At 42.3% G+C, this 27,712-nt stretch overlaps 1 protein-coding gene across 1 annotated transcript in view; it reads right to left on the bottom strand.

Annotated features, from left to right (window-relative positions):
- The window catches only part of chd6 (chromodomain helicase DNA binding protein 6), a 128,987-nt gene that overhangs the window by 11,349 nt on the left and 89,926 nt on the right, over positions 1 to 27,712 (bottom strand). Inside the window, exons 25-41 of the mRNA XM_072451754.1 lie at positions 26,466 to 26,587; positions 24,379 to 24,535; positions 22,169 to 22,258; positions 21,974 to 22,077; positions 20,775 to 20,919; positions 16,759 to 16,834; positions 15,216 to 15,279; positions 14,304 to 14,685; positions 13,561 to 13,769; positions 13,386 to 13,483; positions 11,471 to 12,208; positions 11,078 to 11,314; positions 7,299 to 7,563; positions 5,461 to 6,627; positions 4,605 to 4,756; positions 3,282 to 3,569; positions 48 to 563 (exon numbers count right to left, since the gene is read on the bottom strand). Coding sequence (XP_072307855.1) covers positions 48 to 563; positions 3,282 to 3,569; positions 4,605 to 4,756; positions 5,461 to 6,627; positions 7,299 to 7,563; positions 11,078 to 11,314; positions 11,471 to 12,208; positions 13,386 to 13,483; positions 13,561 to 13,769; positions 14,304 to 14,685; positions 15,216 to 15,279; positions 16,759 to 16,834; positions 20,775 to 20,919; positions 21,974 to 22,077; positions 22,169 to 22,258; positions 24,379 to 24,535; positions 26,466 to 26,587 — 4,810 coding nt within the window. The remainder of the gene's footprint in view (positions 1 to 47; positions 564 to 3,281; positions 3,570 to 4,604; positions 4,757 to 5,460; positions 6,628 to 7,298; positions 7,564 to 11,077; positions 11,315 to 11,470; positions 12,209 to 13,385; positions 13,484 to 13,560; positions 13,770 to 14,303; positions 14,686 to 15,215; positions 15,280 to 16,758; positions 16,835 to 20,774; positions 20,920 to 21,973; positions 22,078 to 22,168; positions 22,259 to 24,378; positions 24,536 to 26,465; positions 26,588 to 27,712) is intronic.

The following is a 27,712-nucleotide window of genomic DNA, read 5'->3' as shown; positions in this document are numbered from 1 at the left end:
ACAAACAGAGGCAGTGCACACAGAGCTGACGGTCCCCCAGTCCTCACCTGTGCCTCGGGGGTCAGTCCTCTGCCTTTGGTGAACTCTGAGTACAGGGCCTCCACGTTCCTCCTCCTGCCCCTCCTCCTCCTCAGGGCATCGTCCGAGCGCAGGCTGCCGTTCACTATCTGCCCAGTGACCGGGTGAATGAGGCCGGCCTGCAGGATGCCCGACATGTCCAGTCCCGGCAATGGGGCGGCGATCGGGGCTATCTTTTTGGCCCCTCCCTCTTCCTGGTCGCCTCCTGAGGGCTTGGTCAAATCCATGGCCGTCTCCTGCCAGCCGTTGATCAACATAGGCGGCGTGCGGCGCGTGGGAGGAGCTACTACACTCCCCGCCTTGTCGCTGGCCGTCATCTTACCGGTTAGCGCTTTAGCCGCGGCCTCGTAGTCAAAGGGCCGGCGCACTCCCCCTCGCTTGAGCTCGGGCAGATAGGGAGGAGCCACCAGCCTCTCCTGCAACAGAGGCAACGAGGTGAGGCGCCAAGCTCCGCCCCTCCCGACTGCCCCGCCCCGCGACACAAACTGCACCAGGCGACAGACACAGGGATGGGTGGGAGAGAGATGCAGCACTGTTAGACACACATGGACAAGTACAGGACGCAAACAAGCAGCTGCAACCAGGCCTGGGCCAAAGAGTCATGAATTCATCTATGGTCAGTTTAAAGGTACACTGCGTAACCTTTCTTATGGAGGGTGTCTCCATGGAGATGTTATAACTTTGCCTAGTATGTTTCACAGTATAATGTTAAAGGGGACATAAGATTATTCAAAGTTGCAGTTTGATGGATTTGTGCATGTCCGAGTAATCCAGTGTTGTCCTGCAACTGAGGCGCAAGTGCGCAGAAAATTCTGTTTTCACCCACCCCCTATCTCTGCCACATCCCAGCACTTAGTTGTGATTATTTTAAAAAAAAATAAAAAAAATAGTGAAGTGCAGGGTTCTAAAATGTGATGTAGTCACATGTAAATGAGAATCTGTGGCTTGTTACAGTGAAATGTCATTTTTGAAGAGGCGGGGCTTATCAGTTCTGCAATTTTGAACAGGAAGTCAATGACCTGTTTCTATTACTAAGCCGTTTTAGATCAATATTGGGTTTGAACTATGAACAAACCGTTAAATTATGATCTACGTCTGTTATACTGTAGTTCAACACAAATCACCTGGAACAAAGTATATTATGTCTCTTTTAAACTTGAAGATAATCAAGTGAGAGAGGTAACCTTGCTCACAGTAAAAATGCATGTTTTCAAGGTATTTGTGAGAAATTTGTGATACATTTGATGTGCATTTAATGCCATACTGTGGAACATTCCAAAAAAAGCAATCACATGTCTATGGTGTCAAGCTGTGCACACCTCCAGAACAGTTAAGCACCTTTAAACTTAACATAGTTGTTGTCAGAGAGGTTTGTGAAAACAATAATGACAACATTTTTATAAGAAAAACTGCATATGGCAGGTAAGACAGCTAATCTCACTGAAAGTAGTTCACATAATCATGTTGAAGTGAAGTCCTGTATTGTGTGTCTTGACTATAATAGTCAGCATTGTATAGTATTAATACAGTGTCTTGAATTTATGTTTTATTCATATTAGATTGAGCTGAATAATTAATGCCTTGAAACTTAAGCAACATCAAGTCTAACAAATCATTTTCTCACCCAGGCCTGTTACAAACATTCATAATAATAACAATACACATTACGAAGACAAAAAGCTTTACATTAAGCAACAACACAACAATGAGAGTGGGAGGGGCCCTGAGTACAATGTATAACGGTGCTGTACCTTACCGTAGTCAATGTAGGTGTGAAGATACACCAAACTGTTACAATAGTGTGGCTGCTAACAGGTGAGGTGAACACAGATCAGGTGGTGTGTTTTTCTGCATTTGACCCGTATTTCTACACTTTGAGCTAAGAAGAATATAGACGTTTCCAGGAATGATGTGTTTAGAGTAGTTGCCCGCACAGCCTAGCACTGATGTAAAAAGTCTCGCGCCAATATTCAATGTGTTGTGTCTACTGCAAAAAAAAAAACAGGGGCCACATCAACCCCCTGAGTAGCTCCATCCTGGTCCTCCAAGACCAAGGACTGAGAGAAGAGAGACACAGAGCGTCTCTGTGCTTATCAGCTAAGATGGGAGATAGAGAAATTCCAGAGAGAGCTTTAAAACGTAACAACTTTACTAACTTTACTCTCTCTCCTCCTTAATCATGTGGCCGCCAACGTGCCTGTTGACGTGATTAGGACTGAAACACATACAAACTCCACTTTTTGCCACTTTTCAAGTCTATAACAATTAGGGTCCAGGACAATCTTCAAATTGGCCTCATCTGTGGATCAGTGCAACTGCTTTCCCATCAGCGGAGGAAGGCCTCAGAGCCAAAACAAACTTCAGATCAATGCTGCCCTCATCTGAGCAGGCTGACTTCTCCAGACAGGGCCTTCTGCAGACATCAGCTAACACGCTACGCTAGATATTTGGGACCCCACGACTGAACCCTCCTGCTTCACAGTTTGGCCGAAAAGATCTAGATAGTTCTATAACAATCATCATCTTGTTTCTCCACCTGTTAATGACTAGTTTGCATATTTAATCAGTTTCATTGTTTGGACAATGAATATTTATAAACCACAGTTGGAAAAAGAGAAATTTATTTCCAGAAAAGTGGTCAATATCACAGTTATGTTCTCACAAACCTTCAGATTAACTAACTATAAATTATTGATAAAAAAAATAATTTAGATTTTGATTTGAGGATTGGTAATTGCATCACCTTTGAGGATGGTGCCCCAAATAACGTATATATAACTTATCAAATATAAGTTATTTGGGGGCACCATCAAATAACTTATATTTTATATTTTAATCCAATTGTTTAATAGATAAAATTGATATCAACTTTGTATTGGATACAAAGTTAGTATTTGGACCAGTACTAATACTACAATACCAAGCGCATCACTCCTGGAAAGGTCTATACAAAAAAATGAACAGATAGTTGAATTACAAAGCAGTGCATTATAGATGGCTTCATAATAATTGGGCAGTATACAAAGCAGCATTTCATAATAAATAGAGTTATACATAAAGGAGGTTTAGTGTTAATTAAGGTTTATTTCAGTCAAGTGAGCCTTTCAAATTGGACACCACTGACCAGTATGACGCGAGAGACGGAGGGATTACAAGTTCAAATCTTTGGTGATTCAAAAGCTGTATAAAGAATGGTGACTCACCTTGGGCAGCCTGGTGAGGGGCGGAGGCAGGGGGAAGCTCAGTCCAGCGGCAGAGGATTGGACCCGGGCTTGGACTGAAGTGGAGGATAGGAAGCTCGCCCTCTGCTGCTGCTGCTGCTGTTGCTGCTGTTGCTGCTGCTGCTGATGGTGTTGCTGAGCCAAGCTGTTAGCCAGGCAGGAGTTAGCAGCTAGCACCCCGGGAGAGTCGTACTGCTCATTGGAGGAGGGCCACTTCCCCTTGAGGATGGCGTGGCACACAGAGTCCAAGCGGTTTATGATCACACGGTCCTGTGAAGTGGGCATACAGAGAACCTAATAGGAGCAATCACATTTTAAAAGCACAACTTTATTTGAAAGCGGCAGCATAAATTCAACTAGAAAGATTCAACCAACCCAATCCTACAAACGGGGCTTTTTACTTTACTTTACTGGGATTTCACCAACGGGAAACTAAACCACCACAACTTCAACTTGACCACAGCAGCAGAAACATCAGCCTCCTCAGACTCTCCATGTTCTACTCCTGTTTACCATCACCATCAGTGTCTAGCCCGTGGGTGAGTCAGCTGTCATCCCGTAAAAGCCACCCCAGGGGCCACTACCAACACCAGGGGCCGAGAAGAAATGATTCTATTATATGGTAATTATAAATCAAAACACAGACCGCTAAAACTATTCCTCATATCTCTTCTATTACAAAACTATACCCCCTAGAATTTTGTTATAAATCACTGTGCAAGTTTCTGTCTTCTGGTGTATTTTAAATGTAATATTGTTAACATGAGTAACAATGTGAGTATGATTTTGTTGCACTTCCTATACTACAACCTGTTTTCTATTGGGGACACGAACCCCTGATTTCCCAATCTCAGACGGTCCTTGCACCAGGAGCACTCTGATTCAGTCTGACTGGACTGTCCTGTCTAGAGCAGAGAAAACACTGCGGGCTGGAGAGTCTCAGGAGAGTCTGAACGTATATTTTAAGCAAAAGCGAACGCTGTAAAGGTGACAATATTGCTCTCATTTTTATAACATTGAGATCCTGATGGTGCACTGCACACTGAACATTTTTTTGCTGCATGTTATACTAATAGTAAACAATGTTTAAACGCGATGTGAACGTTTTAGTCAAATTCAATCATTTCAAAATAAATTCAGAATTAAAGATAGGGAACTCTATTCGTATCAATTAAAGATGTCACAATTCATGGTGTTTAAATTCATGACAATCATAAAATCAAAATTAATCGTATTAATTCCCAAGGGATGAATAGATTCTTTAATTTGACATTGTGCTGTGTGACTATGGCAGACGGAGCGTACCTTGGGCCACTCGGAGAAGGAGTAGAGGGCCTTCTCCTGGAGCAGCTGTGCGATGGTGGGCTCTCTCTCCCTTGAGTCGTGCAGGTTGTCTGGGATGTCGCACATGGACATGGGTGTGGCAAAGCGAGGACTGTAGCCCTCCAGCGCGGGTGCTACGGGAGATACAGGAGATGTTTGGTAAGGAGTGTGCTGTAAATGTGTTTCTTTTCCCCTCTTGTAACTAGATGTCTGGAATACATTTTAAAAGATGTGCATTATGCATTAATTGTATTGTTAATGTAAAGCAGAATTAAGCAACAGAGCTCGGCGACGGACCCTTTAAACACCCCAAAAATACCTATTTAACAATCACAGGGCATTATTATTATCAATATTATTCAGCACAACTTTACATCAAGATAACTTGACCCATCCCTCAATGCTGAGAGGAACCAGCTCTTCTCCGGCTCGTGGTCAGGAATGTAGAATTACAATAAGTAAACACAGTGTTCGATACTCATGCTATTGATCACTTAGCAACTCGGCTAGCCCTGAATTTTCTTATAGGCATTAGCATTAGCCTGCAAGAAAAGCAAATTATAAATATGAAGTTGGACTGATATTTAAGTGAAATCTTTGTTAAAAGTCATAGTTGTTACTGGGGAGGAGACTAGATAATTGACACATCACCCAAGTTTGAGGAACGGGAAGAAATAGAGAATTTCGTCACTATAAATGTCTACAGTCAGGAGTACCTAGATGGATTACTGTGCATGTGTTAAGGTTGATGGGGGGAAACCATAGTACCTCCAGGGCTCCCAAGATGATCATGCACATTCCACATTCCAAACAATGCCCACAGTGTTTACATTCTCACCTGGAGTATTGGGCCGCTCTTCCTTCACTTGACTTTTGCACAGGCTCTCCGGTCCATCGGTCGCCCTTCCTCCTGCCTGCTCCATCCTGGGAGTTATAACTGTGCTGTCTGCCTCCAGTAGCTCCTGCTTGGCCTCCCCTTTAACCATCTCCAACTCCTCCGCTCCGGTCTCCGCTTTCACCTCCGTGCTATCCGGACACGCCGTCAGCTCCAGCCCCTCCGTCTTTATCTCCGACTTGACGTTATCTGCAAACGCCGACAAATCTTCCGGTTTTGCTTCCGTCTTGAGGTCTGCGAATGAAGGTTGAAACTCTAAAGGCTTGTTTTCGCTTTTAATTTCGTCCGAGTAAGCTAACTGGAATACGTTTGCCTTACTGTCCACGCTTTCCTGTTTCAATGTCAAATTTTGCGGTTTGGCGTCTTCGTCCTTGATGGGATAGTCTAATTGCTCAGCTTTGGTGAACATTTCTGATTTTACAGAGCATCCTAATGGTTTTATTTCCATAGCGTCATCATATCTCACGAACACGTCTTCTTGCTTAGCGTCTTCCATTTTAATTGGCAGTTGTTGCGGCTTCGTCTCGACTTGTTCGTTCGCTAAAAAGTTAGAAAAATCAGCGCTGTTTTGGAAAAGAGTTGGATCTGGCTTGATTTCATTTTCAAAATTACTTTTGCCATCCTCATCGATAATTGCTTCACTTTTGACCTCGACGTTATCATTGTTCTGTGAGGTGTTGGCTTCAGAATGTTCTTCCAAGTCTGTTTCATCGCCTTGAACAACCTTCTCTCCAATTTCTTCATCTGGCTGCAACATGGGCATCTCCATTAGCGATACCGGATCTGCTTGCCCTTCTGAAATGGCATCTATGTCATTTGCTAATTCCGTGTCTTGCATTGTACATTCCTCTTTGAGGTTTGGTGGTTCTAAGAAGTCATCCGTAGCGTTATCCATCAGGACGTCTGCGTTGAGGGGATTTCCCGTCTCCATGGGCTGGTACAGCATGATTTGGTCCACATCTTCGCCAGGTTCTCCCAGGGACTCGGAACAGGCCAGGGAGCTGTCCTGGTCCAGTTTGCCCAAAAACGGATCCACTGTATCGCTATAGGTGCCTTGGAGGTCCTCAGAAAGGGGGTTTGATACATCCATCATCACGTCCGGCTCTGAGCCTACAACCAGACAATAAAATGTATAAAAACTGTTTTGTTTTTTCAGTGGTTTTCTGATCTTTTGGTTTCTTTTGGAAAGTATTTCTGCAGAGTATTTGCAGCTGACTGGCTGAAGCATTTACTTCATATTTGCATTACACAAAATGAATTGATGTTTTATTAAATCATTTGTGGGATGCTCAGCAGTATGCAATACACTTGCATTTATTTTAGTGTTGCAGCCCATGGAAACATATTTTGTTGTTTGTGAGTGATCTCGCCGCTCCACAGATCTGAGAGATAGGTTTAATGCCAGCAGTGGAACATTCTATGAAAAGTAATAACATCTCCATGGACACAAGCAAGTGGCGGACCCTCCAGTTACAAGGTGCACTTTCAAGACTATCATAACTTAAGTTAACACGATAAAACAATATATTAAGTACATTTGTGTGTTTTTTTATGTTCATCAGTAAGGGTGCAAAAGCATATTTTGTTAGTTGTACCTATTGTAATTTGCTGATGTTAACCAATTATAACGTGTCCACTCACAGCGTTGATACTACGACATTGGTTTGGAATGCCAGCGGATTAAATCCCACAGCATTGTTAGATTGTCATATTACTGTAGTTTGATGTTCATATCTGACAATAACAGAATATGTTTCCTGTCAGTCTAATCTTGATCCTACCTGCTTGAGCTTCCACATCCTTACTCTCAGGATCTCTCTGCATCTCCTCGTCTTCTTTCTTGTCAAACTCAAACCCTGCGCCACCATCTTGTCCCTCCCCCTCCTCATCAGGATTGGCCAGGGTCTCTGTGACATCACTCTGGTCCACTGGCTCGTGGTCGGTGATGTCAGAGAGTGACAGCGGAGGGGGCGGGACATAAGGTGGAGGGGGGCTTGCTGATAGATCGGTTTGGTCGCCGCTGTGTTCCTCTGTGACGCCAATATCCTGCAAAAAATAAATACATTCATGGAATATTCATAGGTTTCTCAGATTCCTGTAGCGTGCTGCTCGGTGGTCGAGTGGTTAATGTGGTAGCACATATGCCAGGCTCCACGTGCAGCCGGCCGCAGTTTGAATCCCAGCTCTGACAATTTAATGCATGTCCTTCCTTCTCTCATTCCCATTTAGCTGCCCTGTCTAATAAAAGCTTACGGACCAAAAAATCTTTAAAAAAAAAGAAAATATACAAAAGCATAGAGCTGCCAATGGTGCCAGTATCACTTTCATTTTTTTTTATATTCATATTTTTTCTTCAGTTTCACATTTTATTTTTAGTAGTAGTAGTCTCTGGTAGTAGTTGAGCTGAGGTGCCAGTCCCTGTCCTATGCACGGTGCAGCACCCACAGCCGACACGTCAGTCCCTGTCCTATGCACGGTGCAGCACCCACAGCCGACACGTCAGTCCCTGTCCTATGCACGGTGCAGCACCCACAGCCGACACGTCAGTCCCTGTCCTATGCACGGTGCAGCACCCACAGCCGACACGTCAGTCCCTGTCCTATGCACGGTGCAGCACCCACAGCCGACACGTCAGTCCCTGTCCTATGCACGGTGCAGCACCCACAGCCGACACGTCAGTCCCTGTCCTATGCACGGTGCAGCACCCACAGCCGACACGTCAGTCCCTGTCCTATGCACGATGCAGCACCAAATCTAACCTCGATAACACCATGCGTAAAGGAGCTTATTTATGGACAATGGGTGAGACGAGGCAAAGCGGATGGAGCGAGAGGTTAGACCTACAGTATATTACGTGAATATAGATTTGGATGAATAGTGAGTAGCGACCCACTTTGACTAAGATGGACTGAAATGAGACAGCCAGCTGACGCTCGGTGAGCACATGAAGCATCAGTGCATTATTTGCCCCATGCGCAAATGGAGAGACTTCCCATTGTGCCAGTGAGGACAAGAAGATAACACTTGGTAATGTGCTAACATTAGCCTGCATACTTCGGCCCAATGCACTCGGTGCTTTGGGGCAACAGTGGTCGCCACAACATGTTCATGCATTTTGGGACTTTCAAATCTGGCAACAGTAACTTTTCTGACTGTATTGTAGAGTCAGCCCCACGCGGTCCTCCATACTGTCACTTATGCCTGCTGTTACTTTTTGTTGCTATGATTCAAGTACAACCGCAATTTACATGCATTATTATTAACCAACGTTATTATAACACGGCAAATACCAAAAAACGCAGTACTGAGGCATGCAATGTTAGCATGTTGATTTAGGTTAGCAAGAAATAACAAATGTTTACATAGAAACAACAAATGTAACAGAATATTGCAAACATGTCATACAACACTAAAAACACTGACTTGTTTTTACACTAATACCTAAATTGCTTTCAGATTTTTACCCGGGGGTTCTTCATTACAAAGACAATCTGCTGCTGATTGCATTATCTCTTACTTTTATTTTTCTTTTAAATTTACAAAGCCTGACTGAGTTCGCCTTCTCCTCCCTTAAAGACCCTATTATCTACAGTCCTTGTGAGTGATTACCCTGGAGGTTTAACCGCACAGACCATGAAGCCATCCCCTTTAATGTTGGCCAAATGTAAAATGAGACACATAATAGGTTTAAGGGAAGAGAAATACAAACAAAAAAACACACACAAAATCACAAGTTCTGATTTGATAGTCAGGTATTTTGTCCAGGTTTAATCCTCCTTTAGTTCAAGCTGGAGTAGTAGTAGTCTTAGTTTAGGGATGCATACTATGGGTTAGCGTTTATGTTTATTTCCCCATGACAGGCCCCTGTGTGTGCTTTTAGTACATATTACTTAAGTTCTAAACCACGAGAAAAGTAAATAATGATAATAACAATACAAACAATACAGAGTATTTGCTCTTTAACACAGTACAGGTATTTGTAACAGTAACTGGTAGGGATGCGTACCGCTACGACGGACCGGATCCGGACTTGTAAAAACGTTTCGGTTCAGGTCCAAAAAAACCGAAACCCCGTTGATTCGGTTCTGGACTCATTAAAAATCTACCACTCACATTCTATATCCTTTACGTTCTAGAATCTAAACCCATTTGAAACCTTCCATAGATCGCGAAATTCGCGCTGGAAAAGACATAAACACTGACATCGCAGTCAATGGCGCGCCCGGAGCATCAGCGACGCACGCGTCTTCCGCGCGGCAGAAGTTGAAGCCAGCGCAATGAGTTTAAAGATCACTGGCTTAATTGAAGCGTTTAAAGTCGCCGCGTGCGTCGCCGCTTGTGTCGCTCCGTGAGTTAGTTTAAGACGCTTGTTAAAGGAGCGGGTGGTTGGTTTGGGTGTAAATATTGTGACTTCTCGCTCAGGTCAGTAATGCTGGTTTAGTGCTCACAAGTTGTCACTTTATTTCTTGAACAGAGTTGGTTACTGTTGGCCGTAACCATGGTGATGGAACAGGAACGTCAAAAACTACCTCGTCTCCTGAGCCCGCTCTTAGCTCCGCCCCAGAGACCGCGCGCACGCGCACTAGAGACTAGGGTCGCTACAATATGAATAAAATAACTGTTATGTTGTGGTGTGATGTAGCATTTATTTAGGTGGGTTAATGTGCCAGATACATATTTATACATCTACGTAAATACTAAGTCAAAGTAATATTGTTTAATTGCTGGATTCATCAATTGGAGCTTATATTTTGTAATAGTATTTGTATTCTACAGTTATTAAATATGGTCTTGTGTTTAATGCTGTTGATATGATGTATTGTGTGTAGTGTAAAATATTTTCATATTCTTTTTTTGATACTGCTAAGTTGATTGATTTATAGTGGTTCTAGTTGACTATTATGATAGTTTTTGAAGGTTTTTACCTGACTTTGATGCCAATGGATCTGCAAAATTAAAGAGTGGAAATGTATCTAAAGGCATTAAACTTCAAGTGTGGGGAACAGCCCAGTCAAACCAGTAATACACTTGACAAACATAGTATCAGCTGAAACAGCTGCCCCAATACCAATACTCAACTTGCTCTTGTTCGGAAGTTGTTCCTCTAGTAAAACACATGAATGTGTGTTAGCTAGCTCGTAGCTTGTGATTTGTAAGTTGTAACTTCTGTTAATAAACAGTGAATAAACCAGATAAATTGAGTTTATTTCAGTCTGCAGTTAAGCCTTGTGTTTGATAGTCGTCCTTGTTCAAGTGTCTTCAACTTAATTTAGCCAAGTAGCTTGTGTTATGCTCTTATAACATTATGCAAAAATGGCATGAGTTCAGCCGGACTCATTAGGTCCGGACCTGAACCTAAACCTCTGGATTCGAATCCGGACTTGAACCTTAACGTGGGTTTAGGTATGCATCCCTAGTAACTGGTCATATCACTAACATCTTTCACAATTATATATGAGACGTTAAATACTCGTAGAAGCAAACTAACCTTTGCATAGTTAAAGGTAAACTTGGAAGCTTTATTATAAAACAAAATGTACAGAGTGAGACAAGCACCGACCTTAAAGAGCATGTAAGTGGATGCGTCTCCAGCTGAGGGGAGAGAGGGGGAGGCAGAGGGCGGCAGTCCCAGACATTCCTCTAGCGTCCCACCCTCCTCTGCTCTGTCCGCCCCCCTCGTGTCCTCCTCGTCCTCCTCCAGGAAGCCCGGCTCCAGACCGGACGGGCCCAGGATCGGGTCCGACTCGTTGAACATGTGGTGGGCCGGGCTGGAGGCCTCCGTGCTGTCCCAGGGAGCCTACGGGGAGAAAGCGGAGGTGAGTGAGTGAGTGAAAACGCATTACTGATTTGAAAAAGTTACTAGTACTAGATTACTACAATTGTTGATATCTCAAAATGTAAGACTTTTTTTCCTTTTGCAGAAGAATTTATCATGTTTTTGCGACGCACTTACCTGAATCTGGTTGAGCTCTACAGAGGGAGTCATGAGTCCGCTCTCCTCTGACGACCCCTGCTCGCCGACCAGCACGTCGCTCCTCAACTTCGAGTCCAGATCCGCCCCGCCCACGCCGTACGAGTTCAGCATGCTCTGCCCGCCGGCCGCCGAGTTAAAGGGGAACCCGTTCAGCGAGTCTTTGGAGCCTTTCCCACCGTGCAGACTGTCTGCCTCGTGCTGCAAGGAACCGAGCTCCAGGGCGTCGTCCAGCGGCGGGCAATCCATGAAGTCAGCCGCCGCCCTCGTCCCCGGCCCCATCCCCAGGCTCGACGGCGCCGCGCTGGCTTCGTGGGGGTCGAGCTGCGGCGCGGGCGAAGGCGCTAAAGGGTGATGCTGGGCCTGCTGCTGCTGCTGGTGGTGCGCGGCGTGGTAGTCCGGAGGCTGGATGCCCGAGTCGTACATGCAGCAATGCGGCATTTGCGAGGCGGACTGAGCCATCCCGGGGTGCACAGCTAGCCCCGGGTGGTGATGGTGGTGCGCGGCGGCGGTCGGGTGGCCTCGAACGTAGTTGCGGTGCGCCTCCGGGAAGCTGAGCTGGGGGTCGTTGAGGATGTAGAAGTCGGTGCGGCTGAGTCCGTGCCGCGCCGCGCCCAGCAGGAGGTCGCGGTCGTGTTTGCCGGACTCCCACCACACGGGCAGGTACAGGGAGGGGCGACACAGCTGCAGGCGGGACGAGAGGAGCGGGTGGCGGAGGACCTGGAGGGGGAGGAGTCAGCGTTCAAAATGAGGTAAGTATTTTCAGGGGTCGTGTGATTATAGCTGTCATAATGAATTAAAGAACTAAAAAAGCTTGTTCATTGTTCTCTTTTTTTCCCCTTTGTATATGTTTGTTTGTTTTATGTTGAAAAATAAACCCGTATTTTCCGGACTATAAGTCGCATCAGCCAAAAAATGCAAGTCACATTGGAGTATGAAATGCAGTTGCAAGTGTGAAAATAACAAATAATATCACATATAAGTCGCTCCGGATTAAAAGTATAAGTATATAAGTATAGATATAAGTATAAGTCGCACCCCGGCCAAAACTATGAAAAAAGCGACTTATAGTCCGGAAAATACGGTAAATAGTAAAAAGTATCACGCGACATCCCAACAAATTAGAATCTACGATGATATTTGCCGTTTTGTACATTTGTTGTCCTGGTTTATCGTTCCTTTCTCTGTGCTTACTGGGCCCGTTCACATGAAATAAAAAATTGGAACAAAGTTAAATGTCGTTTTTCACACTGTCATTATTCAACCCTAGTAACGTGATTTTTGTCAGTTGCGAGGACTTCAAACTGTTAAAATGAATATGATTATTATGTTTATGGAGCTAATTCCACAACAACAACGAGACGGTTTTATATTTATGAATCATAAGTTCGGATCATTCTTTCAAAAACTAAATCTCCCATAGTTACCACATATAGGGCAAGGCCAAGGCAAGTTTATGTATTGTGTACAATTTGTACACAAAGTAATTCAAAGCGCTTTAAATAACAGAAAAAAATATGACAAACACAATATGAACAGATAAAAAAGGATAAATGATCATTATACATTTACTATTAAAGGGAAGGGTGCATGTATCAAATTGGATAGTTTGTAAGTAAATTCAATAGATTTTAGAATGACCTTTTGTGGCGTTAATAATTGTCACTTTAATTTGACATCGTGACACTTTTACTGCTCAATAATCAGATGAATTCAAAGTTAAAAAAACAAAAATCCAACTGGACAAAAAAAACAGCACTTCTTCCTTCGATATCTTGTTACAGTTTCCAGTGCCATAGTGTCCGTCACTGCCATCTATTTACATATTAAATATTACGCATAAAGTAAGGAGTTACATCATAAACAGACAAAAGGATCTCTGAATCGCTGAACGTACCTGCTCCCGGATCTTCCGTAGGAGCTCGATCCGATACAACGTCCTGGCAGCTCTCTCTTCTGTCAGAGGCTCCACAACCAACGCAGGATCCACCAGACCTACAAAGCCACGTTATTTTCAAGTACGATAAAAGACGAATAAATGTACTGAACGGAGACGGTGGCACTCGACCCACCTTCTTCCTTCCTGGGGGGTAGTTTGCAGGCCGTTCTGCACATGTTGACAAAGGAGTTGAAGTATCTCTCCAGGCTCTCGTCGGTCTTCCTCTCCAGCCGGGCCAGAGCTCTGAACTGGGACCAGTCGTACGCCTTCCTCTCCGGGTCGAACACCACCCCGAACGAGGAAACGGTCCTGTAGAAGTCTGCCTGCTCGCGGCGCGTCCATCTACAAGAGAAGGTGCAGATTTAAATGCTGAACAGGCATTTATGAAGAGCTTTCTTCTTACCGCAGTATGGAAACTCCACTCCATTTTAATGTTGCAGCCTGATACTAGAAATGGTGACACTATTTATTCACATTTATATGAAACACAGATTTTAGGCATTATTTCAACTGTTTTCAACATGCTCTTTACTTTGCCATCTCTTAACATAATGCATACATTGAAAACCACACAGGACTTTCTATCTGTCAGGCGTTCCTTCATCAAGATTGGTGTTAACACTCCATCTACAGGCAGCAGAGGGAAATACCACGGAGAAACGACCAAAAGCTAGCTTGCCAGCAGAAGTGCTCAGAACGAATCTGAATTTGAGTGTTTTTTGAGGCTCAGAGAAGGAGCAGATATATATATATATATATATATATATATATATATATATATATATATATATAGATAGATATATATATATAGATATATATAACACTCATTTCATACGGTGATTACTCTGGATGCCCTTCCTTACACATTCTTATTACCTTCTCTGCCACTCCAAGAACAACGGATCAGCTTCTGTTGGCACCACCGTACACCTCCGTAGCTCCTCCCCCAGTTGCCACGCCAACGGCCCGTGATGGCCCGCACCTCCTCCTATCCCCATGGCGACCAGTCCGTCGTGCAGCAGGAAGTCGTGCCGCAGCATTGGCTCACGCCGCAGGGTGAACCTCTGGTAAGCCGTGATCAGGCGGCGAAGACGGGCCGTGAGGGCGGGGCCGGTGGGCCACAGGGGGCGTGTCTGCACCAACTGGAGAGCAGCCACCCCCATCCCGCTGCCGGTGGTCGTCGTGGTAACGAGAGTGGCATCCTGAGCGCTGAGGTCTAAGGACAGGTGGGCCTGAGAGTCCGGAGCAGGAGGAGGTTCTGGGGAAAAGAATATCAGAAACGTTGGGATTCTTCCAGCTCGTACTGAGGTGTGACGAGATCTGACATAGTACACTGCCTTATGATCATTGTTGAACTGATTATTGAGATAGAATATTGTATCTAAAGGTGCTTTATGCTATTGCTAAAAAGCCTTGAAAGTGATAATTTGTAGTGGCACTCTTCATGTCTGTGGGGTCGCAGCTCCGAAACCTCTAATTGTAAGTTTCTATCAGGTTGGATCTTTACGACTGCTGCTTGCGATCAACTTTTCCACAGCCAATTAGAGCAGCCGGATTGTGGCAGGTCAGGAAACCCACTCGTGCAAGGGGAGAACATGCTCCACACTGTCTAGTACAGAGCAAAACAACTCTTGAATGTTCCTACAGTTAGACCCTTTCTTGAATAATTATAGGTTTTGTCCGGTCCCTGGGCACAAATGTCACCAATCGTTTTATATTTACGATTCAAAATTATATGGAATATCGTTGCATCCCTCGTTCTTAGAGTGTCCTTGATAAACGTCTTACCCAGAGCTGTGCTGTCAGGTTTGTCCGAGGTGTTGTCCGTGCTGGAGCAGGTCTCCTCTCCTCCCTGGACACAACGACAAATAAAGTTCTCTTCAAAAAGCATTCATTGAAATCCCGAGTGGCAGCTATTTGACCTCATGTCCTCATTCCTGTTTAAGAATGATCATTATGTTAGCAAAATTTCATATGTTTGGGCTCGGTATGTAACTATAAATATATCATAAAGTGTGTGAGGTTGTTAATCCCCTTCCACACCTGGTTGTGAAAAGAAAAAAAACATATCTAAGTTGCACTGGAGTATGAAATGCGGTTGCAAGTGTGAAAATAACAAATAATATCACATATAAGTCGCTCTGGAGTATAAGTATAGAAGTATAAATATAAGATAGGTACAATATAGTCCGGAAAATACGGTACATTTTACACAGCACAGGCTCCTTTATCAATCTTATCTTTTTTATAATGTCCACAAACCTTTCTGTTGCTTGTACAGTTACAAATCAGGGCTCTTGACTGCGAGTGAAACGGTTGCATAGGCATTGATTGCTTTAGAGTTTGCTACTGAAAACATCTATACTCAAAATGCTGAAGTTTTGTGGACAAGGGGTACATGTGAAAAAGCATTGCGTCGGACGGCCAACACCGATGGATCTCCGGCTTCTCGCAGACACAGCAGCGCCGGGGAGGAGACGCGCCGCTTAAACCCGCTCTGCAGCACTCTCGGAACATCTCTGAACGCTTGTTGTAGCTCCGCCCCCTTCGCTTTTACAGCACAGCCCCCGTCACCGTGCCAAACTGATTGAGAGAGTGTGTCCGCCCGCCGAGTCCTGGGGGTTTCGTATCGTATTATAGGCGTATCATATACCGTAGAAGCCTTTGTTGTTTGGTTGGCGATGCAGAAGTGCGTTTACAGGCAGGAAAACCTGACAGGTTTTTCCAATTTTATAATTTTGATTTTACTTAAGTGTATTTAAACCTGTTGTACATATAAATTATAGTTTCACACTAATAATTGTGTAGAAAAGTTGAAAAATCTGTATTAAATGACACTAGAAGTGACACTAGAATACCAATTTCAGTAACAAAACATTTTTTTTTTAGTGAATGGAATGTAAGAAACAACGCGCAAACAAAACCTGTGAGCGACAATCTCCCGACTAGCGTGTCTGCAAGTCAAACGTTCCATGTAAAAGAGAACAAAAAATATATACGTGTAATTATATGTAGAATCTTTGTACTGACAATTATTATAGCTGCAAAGTTTTGATGCTGTTGCTAAGTTACTAGTCGACCCTAAACGTTCCTCCGCCCCACTCGCAATTGGGACTAGACATTGGGTACTACATTATTTATCTGTAATAGTAGTAATTTGTGCAAGAGAGTGACTAGATGTAATAAAATAGGTCACACCAGTGCAGCTAGTGAAAAACGTTGGTCTAGGGTGTGGCCAATAGTGGGAATTGATCAGGTAAAGGTGGTCTTCAGGTGATGAAAAGCAAAGTATCTACTCAAGCGTATTGCATTTTAAACACTTCAGCGTTACCTTTCCATTCTCCTGGCGCTCCTCTCCTGGCTCCGCCTTGCTCTCGGCGTCCTCCTTCGTCTCTTCCGTTTTGCCACTGGGAAAGAAACAAACACAATTCGATAATAATGAACGGTCGTTTTATGATGTAATAATTCAATGCAAATGACCAGCACGAGTATCTGTCCCCAATATCCGCAAGCAACTCTTTTTTTTTTTTATTGTAGAAAAAGGTTCAGTTGAAGTCTCTCATCCAAGAGTCATTGTCAATAAGCGAATTCAGGCCGGGAACTCAGATATTTATTCTATTCTGTGGTAAGTCCCGCCCATCGGGCGGTCCTTCCTAAAGTAGAAAAAGTTGTTTGTTTCAACAGAAACTTACCCTCTTGTTTTCTAAAAAGCTAGCCTTGTTTACTATCAGCCCTTTAATGGGCTATTAGTCTCCCCTTTGTTTTTGTGTGTCCCTGGCTCACTCACCCTGAGGACCTGATAAGCATCCGAATGTCCTGGACCTCTACCTCTCCAGGGGTTCAAGATTCCATTGTAGACTACAGGCAGATTGAACCTTAACCCTCCATTCCTGTTTAAAGAAGGTATTTCTTTTTTAACAAAAATAGCTTCCTTAACTCTTCAAACCATCTTTTCTCCCTGCTTAAAATCTTCACCTCACCGTCTTCAAACGAGTGATTAGAGGCTTCAAGATGGAGATGCACGGCACTCTGAGGTCCTGAACTTGTATTTCTTCTGTGCTGATAGAGTCTCTTGTGCAGAGGCTGTTTTGTCTCACCTATGTACCGTTCTTTACAACTTTCTTCACGGCATTGGATCGAATAAACTACATTGCTCTGTTTTTGGGTTGGCATCTTGTCCTTAGGATGAACCAGTTTTTGCCTTAAAGTGTTTCCTGGTTTAAAATAAACAGGGACTTCATGTTGTCTAAAAATTCTCTGCAGGTTTTCAGATAGTCCCAAGACATAAGGGACACCCTTCCTTCTCTGTTCAGTTTCCCTTTTGTCCTGCTTCTTGGTTCTCTTCACTCTGTTGAGAGCCCACGCGGGGTAACCACAGGCTGAGAGGGCATTTCGGACATGTTTTTCCTCTTTCTTCTTGCCCTCTGAGCTGGTGGGCACCCTTGAGCTCTGTGTTGTAAGGTTCTGATCACTCCCAGCTTGTGCTGTAGTGGGTGGTTGGAACCAAAGAGCAGATACTGATCTGCATGTATAGGTTTCCTATATACTTCTATTTGGAGTTTCCCGTCCTCTCCTCTTATAGTGGAACAATCAAGAAAGGCCAAGCGATTCTCCTTAGCGTCTTCTCTTGTAAACCTGATATGAGGGTCCACAGCATTGATGTGCTCAGAGAAGGTTTTCAGCTCTTGTTTACTGATTGTTACAAAAGTATCATCAACGTAGCGAAGCCAAAGTTTTGGAGCTATGCCTGAGAAGGAGGTCAGTGCCTTTTTATCAAAGTGCTCCATGTAGAGGTTGGCCACTATGGGAGAGACGGGCGAGCCCATGGCACAACCATGAATCTGTCTGTAAAATTGTCCCCGGAATTGAAAGTAAGTGGTGTTCAGACAGATGTCCAACAGTTTGCAGATGTGTTCAGGTGTCAGTTTGGTCCTTTCCTGTAGGTGGTGTCTGATCCTCACCGCTGCTACTGCCTCAGAGGTCGGGATGCAGGTGAAAAGGGACACGACATCATATGAAACCATGAGGTCATCTGGGTCCAGTTGGAGATGTTTCACTTTGTCCACAAAGTTATGTGTGTTTTCCACATGATGTTCCAAATTCCCCACAAGTGGAGCCAAGATGGTTGTTAAATGCTTGGCCACATTGTAAGTGATATAATCTGTGCTGCACACTATGGGTCTGAGTGGAACATCTCTTTTGTGTATTTATGTATTAACTGTTGCATAAATAAATAAAAAGTTGTGTGAAATTTAACACTAAAGATTACACAAAAAACACATTAAAACATTTTATCGATTATTTGTAACAAATACAACCACGCATGGAATATTGGGGCGCTATAGATATCCGATATTCTGCTGCTGTGGCCGATAACAAATATTTAGATCTTAAATTAGATCTTACATTGAAAAAAAAATAAAAATCACTTTAGTTAAATTAATAACAACATGTATGGAATGTAAAATAATTTGTTGCATGATTGTGGATTTTTTTCTTCTTCTATTTTTACTAATTCAGCTCAATAATGGCATGATTTTGTAATGAGTAAATAGATGGACTCCAAAATCAAGGCTCCGGACACAATGACCGACGCAAATTTTTCGCCGTAATATAAATTTTTAATAGGCAAAAACAGCGCGGTGAACATGCCCAAAGCGATTCCTATGCACAAACTCGGGCGCGCTATATTACAGACCACGATTATTGCTGTAGTTCTACAGCGGAGGAAGGCAGCGGAGCGCATGTGCGCGGGCATTTCCATCGCTTAAGTTTCGTTTTGACAGACATGCCACTTCGCAGTCTTCTCGCTTCTCATTGGCCGAGCGGTGTCCGTGATTTAATGTCGATGAAAGCGGGCATCTGATTGGCCGCTGCGTTCGGTTGCGTTCGGTTGTACTCGGAAATGCCCGGTCTAATTTTGCGCCACAAGTGATATCGAGGTTGGCGGGCGTCAATCTCCTCAGTTCGCAATTCAGTCTTTTTAAAGTTGTTTGCAACAAAAGCTGTAATTTTGCACATTAGGGACAATGTCAATGTGGAAGTATCCAAGGGCCCCGCCCCCTTTGGAGTTGTTAGCATCGGGGCAATGTATATACGTTAGTAGTTTATTTTGTAGGCTGTGATTTTATATATTCCACAAGATCCCCTTATGTCAGAAGCAGTAAACAGTATTTAGTTTGTATCTAAGAAACATTATTATATTAAATTAAACAGTATTAAAGATCATGATCTCTGGTTTATTGGAATTCAGTATTTGTGCTCTTCATATCAAATAACAGATAAAAGTACTTTAAATTGTTTTACATGCTAATAACCAGGTTTAAAACAACACATTTATCTTGTTCTTATGACGCCGCATTGAACCTATCCTCCAATAGAGCGCCGTTTGGGCCGTATCTCCATGTCTTGAGCTCGGCTTGGTCAGGATTTTACTTACTGCGCACGTTTCAGCTTGAATATACAAACTCCATGCGGTCTCCTTGAATGTTCCAACACTTAAGACACAGGCCTTCTTCTTCCTCTTCAATAAAAACGTGCTCCGTCAGATCCCTGTGTGCGCTTTTCCTCCGTCACGGTGTTTGAGTGCTTGGATTGCGCTTCCTCTCATGTGTTTCGCCGGTGGAGCTCGTCTCTGAGATGAAGGCGCAGCGCTAACAAAGCACACGCCGTTTACAATTACCTCCAGCTCCGGAGGAAAGTCTGTGGAGGAGTTTGTGAGTTTCTCTTTATGTTTGAGCGCCACAGCAACAGCCAGAAAACACCTTGAAGCAGGCTGCATACAGGTAATCTTTCTGAGGGTTTGGTGGATAAATGCAGGTCTCACTCAGCAAAACGTACAGTGCACACTATTGTTACTATAACGTAGATGTATTCAAGTTTTCCTCTGGAGAAGTGTATCATTTTACCTGCAAAAGATTACCTAATTTACACAACAGTTATGAAGGAGGAGGAGGAGGAGGAGGAGGAGAAGAAGGAGGAGAAGGAGAAGGAGAAGGAGGAGAAGAAGAAGAAGAAGAAGAAGAAGAAGAAGAAGAAGAAGAAGAAGAAGAAGAAGAAGAAGAAAAAAGAGGAGGAGGAGGAGGAGAAGAAGAAGACACAAAATTGCGTCAAGTTCAGTGAGCACAACCAGGATTAATCCATATATAAGGCGCACTGTCGTTTTTTGAGAAAATTAAAGGCGTTTAAGTGCGCCTTATAGTGTGGAAAATACGGTAGTTGAAAGCCCAGGAAAGTCTATTTATCCCCCTTTTAAATGACGCTGTAGCGAAGGTTCAGCCTGGAGGACTCCCCTGAACCCACAGGAGACATGTAGTACCAGCAGACTACACGTGGCAGTTCCTGTACCTGTCAGGAGGTTCTGCGCTGGCCTCGGCCCCGCCCTGTTCGGCCCCGCCCTGTTCGGCAGACAGTGCGGTGACGTCGGGCATCCCCACTCGCTCCAGGAAGCACAGCTCGGAGTCTGCTCGCATCGCATTGTACCGCTCGTAACCTGGGGACACATTACTGTGGCTATTAGAAAAAATAACAGTTTATGAATATCACTAGCTACTACAAGAAGGACGAAACGGAATTTTTATGAAACGCGAGATGTGGAAACTTTGCATCGCCGGTTATGCAGTGGATAAGGGCGTTGTTGTTACCATGGCGCTATGAGTTTGATGAGATCCTTGACCATTGGCTGAATGTCTCGCCCCTCTCTCTCCCCATTCCACCCTAAACTGTCCTGTCAAATATTTTTATTTATTTTTTTAGATTTTGATTTAAAAGAAAGGAAGCAAAAAAAAGGAAAGAAAAACGTAGGTGATGTAGATGTATATTTAAATATTTGTTTATAAACCAAAGCATTGAATGGATCCTGGCACTACAAAGTAAAGTGTTAAAGTGTCAGAATCTAAGAAAGGTTGATGCATATGGTGCATTGTCCCTGTATCGATAAATAAATATTGTAAATAATAATAATAATAATTTAAAAATAGATAAATAAAAACTAAACTAAAAATAAAGCCTGGGAAATAAATCTTGTGAGATTATTCTTCGCGTGGCAGTTTGATCTCGTCCCATCCCTTCGCCATCTAGGTGCAAACGTGATTTAAATCAACAGCCTACATGCAAAAACACCAGCAAACAAGCTGCATTACACAACAGAATGTTTTCATTGTAATAAAAGCGAACGCAGACAGGAACATAAAAGGTGCCTGTGGTCTATATCTATATCTGAGCTAATAGTGGATAAAGCTACTCTTAATTAACGTTCAGGGTCTATTTCTTTGCTTTGACTTGTACCAAAGTGCACCTGTTTTGAAAAATGATTGATTTTCTCTCTTTCTTTCTCTTGCGACGCAGTTAAACCCTCCTTGTGAGAAATGCTGCACAAAGATAAAATAAAAGATTCTGTGGCATTTGTAAAGGCACATGACCCATCAACAATGAGCTGAAAGCAATAGGATTACAACAAAAATAATAACGCATTATATACCGTTGTGTTAAGTTAATTTCTTTGCACTGTAGTGGGGTGGTCATGGTAGTAGTAACTCTGCCCGTACCATGTTTATGCACTCCTATGAGAAGAGACTTGTCTGCGTCCACGTCCCACCACGAGGCGGGGATCTCAATGTAGTCGATGTCCGGGAGTGTGACCTCCAGTTTACTGTCAGCACAAACAATCTCCGTCAGTATTCGCACAGTCAGTGTTACGGATATACTCGAGCTTCTGTGATTTTTGGTTTTGAATCCATCACCTGGCAGGAACCCCCTCCAGAGCTTGAGTGGCCGCTTCCCCAAGCACCTCCACCTTCAGGTAGTACAACATCCGCACTCTCAACAGCACCCTGGGGAGACATTTGTGAACATGCTGTCGAACCGCTCATATAACAGTAACATTACTTTACAATTGTGATGCCATTAGAATAAACATATGTAATCATTATTGAGTGTTTTGTTCTCTTTATCGGGGCGGCACACTCGCTCTTGCCTCAGACAGTTGTGAAAAGCGCTTTTTTAAAACTCCTATGCAGTGAATATTTAGAAAGTCAGTATTGTCACAATACTAAAAATGTCAATTTCGATACGGAGGAACAGGCTCAATACTTGATGCCGCAGTGATAATTAAAAACATATTTTTTTGTGAATGGAATGTAATTTTCAACACTAAATAACACTACTTTCTTTATATTGCCATGAGGTTTTATACTGGTTCTGATAAAGACAAAGGTTATTTCAAAACAAAAGGTCAAAAGTCCTAATGTGATTTTTTTTCTCTTATTATTACCGTATTTTTCGGACTATAAGTTGCACCAGACTATAAGTCACACCAGCCAACATTTCATACACCACTGGTGTATGAAATGTGGTTGCAAGTGTGAAAATAACAAATAATATCACATATAAATTGCTCCGGAGTATAAGTATATAAGTATAAATATAAGTATAAGTTGCACCCTGGCCAAAACTATGAAAAAAGATTGTTGATACTCGAAAGGCATTAGGTAAGTGAGCGACACATGTGGACCGTGGGAACAGTTTCAACACAATCTGTTTTTCACGTTTTAAGACAGTAAAAATCAGGTACAGCGCTTTTAAATGTGAAAGTCTTTCTGACCCCAAGACCCAACTGACCCAGGCGGAGCTCCAGTTTTTCTAGCATGCCTGAGTGCAACTGAAACCGTCTTCCTGGCATTGTGTTGGGATGAGATAGACCTTTTTCGGTCCATATAAAAGCACGCTTCATTCATTAACGTTGATTTAATGATAAAAAATGCTGGTTCGAGTTTAAAGAAGACAGTCTGTTTATTTGTTTTGGGTATAAAGTCAAAATCAGTGACATTTTCAGTCATTTTTATTGTGATAATAGTTGTAATAAATCCTTTCCAGTACGTCCCTTACATCATTGCAACAAAGTGACCACGCCCTGCTGGATACGGAAGCAAATAAAGGCAAACAAGCAATAAATAAATAAATGAACAAAAGTGCGTAATGCAATGGAAGTACAGCTCTGTGGATGGCATAATATCCTTAGAACATTCTTTGGAACGTTCTCCTGGCGCCTGGGAAAAAGGTCGTCACATAAAATGGATGACTCGAACCGCTCCGATGATTAAGGGCTGGACTAATATCATGACCGACATGTGCACAATGGCAAAAATAACCTCTGGACTCAACATGGAAATAATCTAAGAAACAATGGACTATACGGGACAATTATTTTGAACTTGATATGCTTTAACCAGCCGTTTTTGTTGGATGCCAGCCATTTATCTTCTGTCCTCTCTGGTCCTGCCCATTTTTATTTTTAACGTATTTTATTATTATCATTATCATTATCATCATTATTATTATTATCATGATTGTTATTATTATTATTATTATTATTATTATTATTATTATTATTATTATTATCATCATCATCATTATTTTGTATCTAGTTTTATGTATAAATATTTTTTCCTCTTTTCTTCTCTTTTTCGTTTTTCCTCTTTTCTTCTCTTTCTTAAATGCCATATTGAAGTTTTGACATTTATGAAGATAGAATATTTTTGGTTTGATTTGTTGAATGTCCCATTTTTTCATCACTCTCAAACCCATGGATAGGTGGTGAGCGGAAATGGGAATGTTTCTAGCAAAGGGTGTCTCAAATGCTAAATCACTCTAAATTAGAGGTGGAGATTTATTTATTTTAAATGACATAACGCGAATGTTGCGTTGTAAATTTGCAAAGTAGAATATTGAACATATCATCTACATTTAAAACTATTAAAAAGTACCTCAAAACCTTCCCAAACAGAGGTATAAAGTGACAATCCTACAGCTTTCCAACACAGTTAAGTAAATTTCTTATGATTTGTGAAATTAATTATGTGTATTTTTAATGGAAGAGTTTGTATTTGACTGAACAAAACACGTCCCTCCTGGCTGCATACAGTATATATCGACCCGTGAGCGTGGGACTAACTTGTTGCAGTGCTGCTTGAGGTGCTTCTTGTAGCTCTCGTCCTGCAGCACCACCTCCGGGTTACAGTGGACGAGCCAGTCCGCACTCTGCACCTCTGCTCCCCCCTGAGTCTTCAGCTTCTTCCCCTTCCTGCCACGGGGAACCGGAGCTGACAAACCTGCCACAAACACATCCGGATGAGACAAAAAAAACGCTGCTTGTCCCGGCTCGGTACTGCTTTGATTCTGGGTTTACGTACACTTGGTCGGGTCCTGTTCTAGTCCTAGATTAGATTAGCCTTTATTTCCCCCGTATGGAAATGTGTCCTCTGAATTTGACCCATAGTTCCGGGTTTACTGATAGTTTTGGCGTGATGTCTGTTTCAAGTGTTTACGCGACCTTTATGTTTTAGAGGGCTAGTTGTTGTTTTTTTTTCCCTTCTCCAGCCTGCGTATATAAAGTAGCTTTCACTCTTTATGGTTTGAGCCCAGTTTAGTCCTGATGTATTGTTGGCTTGGTCCTGTTCTAGTTCTGGTTTAGTCCTGGTGCTTTAAAGGACAAATATGATACATTATTTGTATTGTTATTAGCCTTTAAACATGCTCTTGAGTACCTTTACTTTGGCATATCATATTTTAGAACTAAAAAAGAAAAGGATTTTACAAAAAACAATATAATTTTGCCACTGCCTAGGGATGCCCGAGTAACTGAGCTTTGGCTCGATCTCCAGGCTGTAGCGAGCATTTCACAAATTTAAATCAACACCGACTTCCTGGTTTAAGCATGCAGTTGCCTTGATGGTGATTTTACGGCAGAAATGCACAGAGCGAGTCCGGCAATGATTTATGGATTTAAAAACAGTGACAAAGATTCTCAGAGTCACGTCACAGACCGAGAGTCAGTTTGACGCTCGGAGGCGAGGAGACTGTCTAACTAGGATTCATCAAACAAGTGTGAATGAAGCTAAATGCACTTTTGTTTTTGATGAGGGGAAAGGGTCAGAACACTTAAATCTGGCATAATATGTATCCATTAGAGTTCATCGTTTATTTGGTTTAATGATTTGTAATACAGCTCTGAATTTGTATCATTGCAAAATATAATTGTGCTTCATAAGTAACATATGTGCCAATGATATGCAACTTATAGGCTATTAGACAAAAAGAAAAAAACATCTGACCTTTCACTTTTGTGTGTTTTGATTTAATTAGATTATTTTATATTATCTGCGCTCCCCTCTTTTTAAAACTACCAGAAGTAAATATGTCTAAACGAGCAGTTTTTAGTAGTGATGAGTAGCTGACGCGTCAAGGTGCATCTTACACATTCCTGATACTGTATTGCGCCATCTCGTGGTCTGAAAAAAGGTAGGACTACTGCTTCTTAAACAGACATTAACACAACACAAGTCTCGTTCATTAAAAAAATGAATAACAAGGTGTTCTGATGATCAACAAAGAGATAACTTATTGAGAAGGAAACTCAATCTTAGTAATTAAATCAAATAACAGGCTTTTGTACAATAAAGTGGGCTGTAATAAAACGTGACTCAAAATTAATGTCAAAATAATTGTAAAACAGGGCTTGGAGAGGTTATTCAATTATAACTTTAAGAGGAACCGGCAAATATTTATCATCAGAGAACCACTAAGCAAACCGACAAAGCACTTGAGCCTCACGCTGCAGCTTCAGCTTCTGACACGAGCAACACTAAATGACACAGCAGATGTGTCGGTCATGTGACTTTTCTTAAAGTGACAGAGTGACACAGCTCGACACAGACGTCACTTTAAGAACTCGACACGAGTGTCACTGGTTTTAGTGTAAAATGTAGGAGATAATGTTTAACCAAACAAAAACACGCTAATATTGAAGTAGAAAACAAACAGCACTGTCTCTAGGAGTATTACTATACTATATACTGAAGTATTAACATTTGAACTTACACAAGAAATCAGACGCTACAACAAAACCCAGTGAAAGCAGAATACATAGTCCTCTGAAGAAGGCATTCTATCCCCCAAATCATGATGAATACATTTAAATACTACTCACTGCAATAGAATATCTATTTGTAAACATGGTATTTTTGGGGTTGTGTTTCTGACCGGAGTGGTTGAGCAGGGTCTGGTCCTCTTGTCCGTCCTTGGTGGGAGCGATCAGGTCCCAGATGAAGCTCTTGATCTTGTCGTCTCCTTTGTAGTGTCTGAGGCAGTAAACCAGCAAAGCCCTGGAACGAAACAAACGCCATTCTGTTTACAGCAAGTGAGGTGGAGTCAAAGCACTGAGCATGGGTCAAATGAAGACAAATACAGCCCTAAAGCATTTCACACGATGATATACTGCCATGAAATGAACGGGTACAAAAGGGTAATTAAAAGATGCAGTATGTGTTATTTGTGTCATTAACATTCTCTTGAGTACCTTTACTTTGGCATCTCATTACTTTTGAATCAGTCATGTGTTCCCTCATTCATGTTAAAACTCTATCTACTGGCAGCAGAGGGAATTACCATGGAGAAATAAACAAAAGCTAGCTTACCGTGCTAATGTAATCATGTACGGCAGTTGTAATGAACGTGATTTGAGAAAGAAATGCTCAGAACGAGACGATTTAGGGACTTAAAATGCAGAAGATCTCAAGAGCTTTGAGTGTTTTTTGAGGCTCAGAGAGATTTACTCAAATTCATCAAACTAGCGTGAATGAAGCTAAATACAACTCCAGGTATGTTTTTGATAAGGGAACAATGTTATCTCATGGTTAAAAGCTCCAAAAAGTCAATTACCGTATTTTCTGGACTATAAGTCTAAGTCTTCTTAAACTATGACAGTTTTTTCATAGTTTTGCCCAGGGTGCGACTTATATCTATACTTATATACTTTTACTCTGGAACGACTTATATGTGATATTATTTGTTATTTTCACACTTGCAACCGCATTTCATACTCCAGTGCGACTTATATATGATTTTTTCTTCTCTATTATGCATTTTTTGGCTGGTGCGACTTATACTCCGGTGCGCCTTATAGTCCGGAAAGTACGGTATACTAATTATTATCCTAATTATACTAATAACTAATATACCACCAGATGATTAAAGAAAACATTATGATGTTTTTTTTTTTGGTATTTAGTAATAAACCATCAAACCCATAGATCATGACTACAACTAACTAACACATAACTACATTTTTCTGAGCACTCACTTCAAATACAGAACAATATTGGATTACTTCAACATGAATCACTCAAAATACAAATGTATTTAAAAGATGGATGAGGGATTACACTGACACAACGTTTGATTTATAAAGCAATTTACACAAGGTACAAATTTGCTTTGCCAGGATTCTT

Source organism: Eucyclogobius newberryi, unplaced genomic scaffold (genome assembly GCF_026437365.1).
Source record: "Eucyclogobius newberryi isolate DKJ021-1_F unplaced genomic scaffold, fEucNew1.0.hap1 SCAF_19, whole genome shotgun sequence".
Taxonomy (NCBI): domain Eukaryota; kingdom Metazoa; phylum Chordata; class Actinopteri; order Gobiiformes; family Gobiidae; genus Eucyclogobius; species Eucyclogobius newberryi.
Note: the sequence above shows the minus strand (reverse complement) of the source record. Positions and strands in the feature narration are given on the sequence as shown.